Source organism: Apteryx rowi, unplaced genomic scaffold, assembly GCF_003343035.1.
Source record: "Apteryx rowi isolate R43461 unplaced genomic scaffold, aptRow1 scaffold_820, whole genome shotgun sequence".
In the NCBI taxonomy this organism is placed as follows: domain Eukaryota; kingdom Metazoa; phylum Chordata; class Aves; order Apterygiformes; family Apterygidae; genus Apteryx; species Apteryx rowi.
This window is the reverse complement of record NW_020451117.1, coordinates 207,269-214,988: the sequence shown is the minus strand read 5'-3', so window position 1 is coordinate 214,988 and position 7,720 is coordinate 207,269. Positions and strand designations below refer to the sequence as shown.

Genomic DNA, 7,720 nt, shown 5'->3' with positions numbered 1-7,720 from the left:
GGAGGAAAGTCTGTTACTCAAAGGCGCGTTATGGTTACAATTGCAGGTGAAATGCTGGGTAAGTTTTGGGCGTGAGGTTGGAAGGAATGTAGCGACTAGCGTTGGGGGGAAAACTGGGGCTCTCTACTGCTAGGGTCTTAGTCATTATGCCTTGATTTAAACATAAAGAAACAACTCTAATTGTTTGCGAAGCCTTGTCTAGGCAAACGAGTTGACTGTGAACTTGGTCTAAAGCGAGCTCTGCTGGTGATTCCTAGGGTGTGCAGATTTATCTTTTCTGCATTTACTTAACCTGGCAGTGAACTGCACGGGCTGCCATTTGTTATCCAGAGACAGACTTCACCTCAAGCAAGGACTGTTCCACAAAATTGCAATAATTACCCAATAACCTTCATAGCAAATATTATTATTGAAAAGACATTTTGGGGGGGGATATAGGAAAGATTCCTTCTGTGCATTACAAGGCGAAATCCTTGCAAATCTTACACGCTTTCTGTGTCAGAGCTGATATTGTTTGTGCGTGTAGCTACACGAACATGTGACTGTGATGGTCCATGAGTATTTGCCTTCCAGAGAGGCATTAGTGAGGATGCTTTAATTTAAAAGGGATAATATTTTCAAAGATGATCAGGCGGCTGTGGGAGCTGTATTTCTGCGCTCTGACTAGCAASTCTAACAATAAATTTGGAATATTTTAAGGGCAGGAAAGAGAAAGAGCTAAGAAAGCAAAGCGATGTCTTAACTTGGTGAGGAGATTTACTTATGTCTGCATTTAATGCGTTAAATCTGTATTTGCGGGGAGGGAAAAGGCATTGCTCCAGTATCCAGGGTTTGAAATCGAAACCTCCTGATCCGCCCCTCATGATCTGTTCCATTCAATTTCCCATGCAGCAGATTGCGAACCCTTCTATTGTCACCCTTCCACAGATACACACTTATTAAATGTAAGGAAATGGCAGAATAATAATTTCCCCATAATGTTCTGCAATTAGGGCGTTTGCAGGGCTTAGCCAACGCTGCAGAGCTGTAATTTACGGATGACTTTCAATCGAATTGTTATACTTCTGGTTCAGAGAAAGTTATGACTTATAAAGTCACTAGTTACACACATTAAGAGAGTTGCCTAATCTTTAATTGGCCTTACGCTCAGACATGACACACTGCACTCAAGTATTTATTTCAAAGGATTAGGTAAACTATATTTCAATGCGCAGAACGCCACTTGCCATGCCTTAAGTAAAACAAACTCGCACGCATTAATCCCCCAAACACAGCAGAAAAATAATGTGCACAGATAAGAACTGTCTCTTGATTCCAAGCGATTATTCTCCATGACATTTTCACTCAGAAAACAATCAGGACCTGGGAATATTTTTTTAGAGTTCGACATTCTGAAGTTGTTTGAATTTTAAATTGCGAAGTGGATTATAAAACCTTAATGCATTGCTGGTTTTAAAGGACTTAAACTGTCCTGGTTAGGACAGGGCAGGGCCAGAAATATTGAAAACGTGTCATTTCTAGCTAACTTTATTTTGTTTTTGCAGAGTTTCTTTCAGTTCGTGCCGGTTTATATGCCTATGCGGTTTTCTGATATTTTTCCTTTTTCCACAGTTCTTGAATTTCTGTACACAATATTACATAGAATATACTCTAGAAACCACATTCAAAAAAAAAAAGTGAAAATAATAGTAGCAAATCCTTTTACTCTATTCAGTGAAAAATCACAATCTGAGAGGATATACAGATTTCTAAAATATTAGTTGAACGTGTGTGCGTTTGTTTGTATATATATCAGATAATTCTAACAACGCAATGTTGTCGAATATTGAGTAATTGTAAATTGTTTGCAGGCAGTATCTTTCTATGCAACAAGCAGAGGATTTTCTTTCAGAAAATAACTSATATATAAAAGAAGCCAAAACTTTCAAAGTGTTTTTATGCCTTTACCTCACACTATAAAATTTTATGGCATACAATATAATATACTACACGCCTATCATATATAACTTTCTGGTATTCCTATTGATGAAAGTGTGACAGCTAGTGTACTATAAAATCTCCAGCTGTTTATTATGGAAATTATTTTCAAATGGGCATTTGGATATGCACTTTTCAAGTCTTTCCCATTTTTTAATATAAAGTATATTCATATGTGTTTTGTTTAGTGCTCATAGAAAGATACACAAACACAAAAGGCTCCAGACTCCATTTGTCTTACACAAAGGGGTGACTCTAATTTTTTAAAATTTGTAAAATTATTAAATCTTTTGGGTGAACCAACATTAACTATTACTGTTTCTTTAACATAAAAGGGGAATAAATTAAAAATAGGATCAATCTGCAATGTCATTCTTGGACCCGTGCAGGCCATATAGAGGCACATAACAATCTTAATTATTCTCCTGTACCTCAATGCCTTTCTCTCATTTTGCTGGCAGCACCACATATAATGTAAATTGCAATATTCAGACAGGAGAGCACTAGCAAAATAAAACAAAGCTCATATCGCTTCCCAAAACCCAATTCTTCTTCAGACTCGAGTTTATGACACATGAGGCAAAATAATGCAATCTGCCCAGATGTTTGTGTTGAAACACTTCTCCTCCAAACCTGAGCAGGATGCAAGATACTCACAACTGATTTGCGTATAGATATATATCGAAGCTAATTCTCAAATCTCTTCCCTAGCACCCGACTAGTCCATCTGCACTCCCTGAGATTACTTGCCTAAATAAGAGTCATGTGGGTAAGGATCAGGCCTTAATGCTACCCACAGAAAGACAGAGTTCCTTTCACCCTTTCATTCAAGTCCTGGAAATTCAAAGACTAAAGTTAAATCCGGCCATAAAGTTTATTGCTGAGTAATCACACTCTGGTGAGAACAGTCTACTTAAATAAAAAGAATGTTGAAGTAAACATGCAGCTGGGGCCTACCCTACAATGGCCAGCCAGCAATATAAGGATAGAGGCAGAGCACAGAGCTATGGGGATATTTGCAATCTTCAATAAACCAAGCCCGTATTTCATAATTTGCAGCACTCTAATGACCTGTAGTCTCTTATATTAATGCTACAAGTTACAGTCAATTGGCTCGCTTAAAAAAAAAAGAGTCACAATAACATATATAAGTATACACACATGCACACACCCTGTATACCTAAATGCATGGGTATTAGATACACATACGCATGTGCACAGATTTATACATGCATATGCATAGATTTATACATACGTGCACGCACGCATATAATTTTTATATCTATATTTATATCAATATATTTATTTATTTATAGATATAGGATCTGGAAAAAGTTGCAATAATGTTATAAATGTGCATACCGAAACACACTACACACTCACAGATGGACATATATACGTAGCTAAAGCTTCCTGCACAACCCAATGCAGAAAAGAGGAATTTAAGTGCTCCAGTACAATCTATGCCACTTTAATACTAGCTCTGATGTGCAACGTATTTTGCCAATCCAAAGATTATTACCACGTCAGCACGCCTCCAACTCTATTATGCCTGCATAAAACACTGCCCAGATAATATCATGCCCTATCTATTTTGTTTCCCTTTTCTTAATCGTCTGCAGTAACTACTCCTTGCTAAACAAAACCTTTCCAAACTTGGAGAGTCTAYTGGAGCAAAGGAAGTAATTATCTTCTGCGGTAGTCAAAGTGATTAAACCTAGGCCCCAAAATCCATCTCTGCCAAAGTCGCTTATTGTGGTTTACTTTGATTTGATCGTTAAAATAGAGAACTAGCTGCTCGAGAGTGAAGGGATGGGGGAATTTTCAGCGCAACCTGTATCATGAGTGGTTGAATCTGCCTCTCGGGCTCGGTGGGACAGTCCTGAAAAGCTCGAGGCGGAGAGAAAGGGAAAGGGAAAGAGACAGAGAAAGAAAGAGAGAGAGAGCGAACCAGCGAGCGAGAACCTCGAGGTCCCAACTGTACAAATAAACTTTAAGGAACTTGTGCACAAAACTTACCTTGACTTGCAAGGAGCCATTTTTCATACAGTATTGAGAACTTGTGGTTTGGATACTTCTGAACCTAAAACTGACAATTTGAATGGCCAGGAGGCACACGTAGCCTGCAAAAGAGTCAAATGAAGTCCAGCGTCAGTGAGATTATATGTTATGTGGTATATAATGTTGGATGTCAACTCCCCAAAACCATAAAACTTACTTTAATGGCACCACGTGACTTTTTATAGCCAGTGAGCCTATCTGTCTGTGCTATGGATGATTTTACGATCTAATTCATAGACAAAACCCTATTCATTTGGCACCCAAATGTCATATAGCCGGAACTGGGGCTTATAAAGTTTACTGTTTTATAACTTTTAAGGGAAGGCATCAATGTAACCAGTCAGTAAATGTGCAAATCTTTAGTTGCTCTTAGAAGCTCAGAAGAGTTAACCATTCAAGCTCTGATGGGGTAAGTAACATTGCGTTTATAGAAAACTAATTGTAGTGAAGAAAGCCAAAAATCTGTAAAGGGTGAAAAGTGGGAATGTGGCTATCGAGTGTTACTAATAGACACAGAGGGCTCTGATGTGGCTGTCCTGCAAATATACTTAATGAAACCACAGGAGAAATTCTAGAGCGATGCAAACACGCCTTGGAGTTAGCAGTGTGTTTTAACAAAGCACATGTTTTTTTTCAACCACCAGCAAACATCTAACAGTTGATTCACCCACAAAGGGTGTTGATTGTGGTCCTGCAATGCAGCTTTCCACCTAATGAGAAACCATCAAGGAAGAACTTATGGTGAAACTTTCAATTAAAAATACTGGTAGCAGAAAATTGCAGCTCTATCATATGCAACGTGCAGCGTAAGCCAGGTAAAATATTATCACAAACTCTGCACGGATTCACATTTTTAAGAGGCAAATCAGGAAGCACAACTCCTTGCTTTGCATAAACCAAATCACGAAAACTTTACAATAGAAAGTTTATTTTTTTGCTGATTTCCAGTCAGTTTTTTTTAAAAACAAATACAAAAAAAAAAAAAAAAGCTGATCACAGTTTGCTCAAACAGCCAGACTTTGACTATATTTGTAACTTTGTTCACAAAAAACATACATCACAGAAGCTGCGCTTAATAAGAGCCACTTCTAAGAGTTCGTGCAAAGAGTCATATACAAAGGCACAGCAAGGACATACTGCTTGGAATCACAGTTTTCGTCACAGATTCACTATTCACTACACGTAGGACAAGTTCAGTTGATTTCATCATTTCACCTCTACAACAGCATTAATTACACAGGAATTATATAGGTAGTTTGAATAAAAATATTTTTAACAGCTTGGAGCTATACAGACATTAACACTTGACCACACATGCACAGTTAAGCAGGTTGAGTGCAACACATAACATTTGTACTAAACCGGGGGAGGGTTTCTTTCTCTCTCTCTCTCTCTCTCTCTCTTTTTTTCTCTTATTTTTTTTTTTTGCTTTGTTTTTTTTTAACAGTTACTTCAAGTAACACAGCTCGCTTCATATAAATAAGTTAAAACATCTATTATTTTTTCAAGACAAAGCCATTCAAGACAAAGAAATGTACGATAAAAGCAGATCTACTTATACACGCGAGAGAATGGTAATAAACAGGCTCATGATTAAAAGATGAATAAGGGCGACAAGAACAGGGTTTCTTCACAGAAGTAACACAAGGAAGTTTTAGAAAGTCAACTTAGTACTGACATGAGACGCAGGGTCAGCTAATACTGCTCAGTACTTTTAATTGATCAAATGCTTAGGGACGGAATGCCCCTCCTGCAGCTGCCATGCTCATACTTTTCAGCTTATTATCCTTTTTCCATTTCATTCTCCTGTTTTGGAACCAGATCTTTATTTGTCTCTCTGAGAGGCAAAGAGCATGTGCTATTTCAATCCTTCTTCTGCGGGTCAGGTATCTATTGAAGTGAAATTCCTTTTCCAGCTCCAAGGTCTGATATCGGGTGTAAGCAGTCCGAGCCCTTTTCCCTTCTGGTCCCCCTATGTTGTCTGGAAGAGAAAAGTACATGATTTAGATTCTCAGCAGCGACTTGGAGCCTTCATGTCTTATTGCAGCTACGAGCAGCCAGGACCGTTATTCTCAGCCCTGCTTGTGTTGGTTTGGATAAATGCTCAACAAGTTTTCCCCTCCAGCCTCTTTTAGGAAAGGCTTGGGGGAGGGGGATTTAGTGGTCGTGGTAAGTTTTATCTTAGATTTAGATTTAGATTTGTTTATTATTATTATTTTGAGACTAATCCCCACATGCCTCCCCCCAGACAAGCTGGTTTGGAGGGTGCCTCTGATGCTAGAGCTGGGTTTCCAGGGCTGGGAGAGCAAAGCTGAGGCGGGCAGCCCTTTCCCACGGCTGGGCAGGGGAAGGCGGTGGGAGGCAGCGAGCCCCTGGCTGCTCCCCCGGCGGCGGGGGCACGGCAGGTAGCCAGGTCGGAAAGTTTCTCGGCTCCCCCGCGTCCCTCACCCGGAGTTCGGGGCTGCTGCCCCCCTCACCCAGGGCTTCCCAGCAGTGAAAACTGCTCTCCTCGCTCTCTCCTATTCTCTTTTTAAGCACGGCTCGGGAAAAATAAATGGGGTCAGCAGCGCTGTTCCCACTGGAGGATCCCCCTTAAAAGGAGACCCAGGAGCAGCCTCTGCTCACAATCCCCCTCGCTAGCCTCGCAAGCCTGGGGCGAGACAGGGCTGGCGACGGGAGCAAGGCAGGCTCTCTTTTTGGGGCTGGCCGTTTTTATTTTGGGGGGGGCACTTGCCCAGACAACGGACCTGGCTTCCCTGCGAGCAGAGTTGTGCTTGGAGGCTGCACGCTCTCACGCCCTCCTCTCCCCCTCTCCCCGACCTTGCTTAGCGCAGACACCCGGTTTACATTAAATCCTCCTTTTCCTCCAGAGAAATAAAGAAAGAACAGGGTATTTGCTTTACCATGACTTATGTGCAGTTTTCGCATCCAGGGGTAGATCTGGGGCTGTGAAGGCTGGGCTGTGCTTTGGTCGGTCGGGGCACTTGCCTGCTCGCTGCTTGCTGGAGTGTCTTCCTCAGTCCCAGACGAGGTGCCAACCCCGTCTCTGCTTATGTGCGTGTTGCTGCTGGAATTGGACGAAGTGCTGGTGGAGTTGGCGAGGGAGTTTTTCACCCCGTGGTGACTCTCGCTGACAGGCGAACCGGCCACGGCAGTGCAGGGCAGAGGGTCAGGTGGCGGCGAGTGGGAAGACGTCGCGGGCTGGTTGTACCTGGGCTCTGTCGAGGCAGAGGTGGTGTTGGCCGGGTAACTGCGGGATCTCTCATTGGCACCAAAGTGGGTGGAAGCAGAGCGCCCGACGCTGAGGTCCATGCCATTGTAGCCGTATCCGTACCTGCCGGAATGCATGCTGCCGGAGTCCCTGTATTGCTCGCTCACCGAGCTGTGATCTCCATAATTATGTAACTGGTAGTCCGGGCCATTTGGATAGCGACCGCAAAATGAGTTTACAAAATAAGAGCTCATTTGTTTTTTGATATGTGTGCTTGATTTGTGGCTCTTGGTCGTTTTGTGCGTCTATAGCACCCTTGCACAATTTATGATGAATTATGGAAATGACTGGGACATGTACTTGGTTCCCTCCTACGTAGGCACCCAAATATGGGGTACGGCTTCAAATCACGTGCTTTTGTTGTCCAGTCGTAAATCCTGCCTGATGACCTCTAGAGGTAAACTCGTGCAC

General features: G+C 41.8%; 1 protein-coding gene and 1 long non-coding RNA gene across 2 annotated transcripts in view; both read right to left on the bottom strand.

Moving 5' to 3' along the window:
* Positions 1 to 3,996: 3,996 nt before the first annotated feature.
* LOC112977334 overlaps positions 3,997 to 7,720 on the bottom strand; it is an 11,938-nt gene continuing 8,214 nt past the window's right edge. Inside the window, exon 3 of the long non-coding RNA XR_003257470.1 lies at positions 3,997 to 4,100. This is a non-coding gene — a long non-coding RNA (uncharacterized LOC112977334). The remainder of the gene's footprint in view (positions 4,101 to 7,720) is intronic.
* Positions 5,462 to 7,563, bottom strand: HOXA5 (homeobox A5). The gene is made up of 2 exons (XM_026089577.1): positions 6,942 to 7,563; positions 5,462 to 6,019 (listed from the first exon to the last, which is right to left on the bottom strand). The coding sequence occupies exons 1-2, from the start codon at positions 7,501 to 7,503 to the stop codon at positions 5,769 to 5,771; spliced, it is 813 nt and encodes a 270-aa protein (XP_025945362.1). The 5' UTR covers positions 7,504 to 7,563; the 3' UTR covers positions 5,462 to 5,768.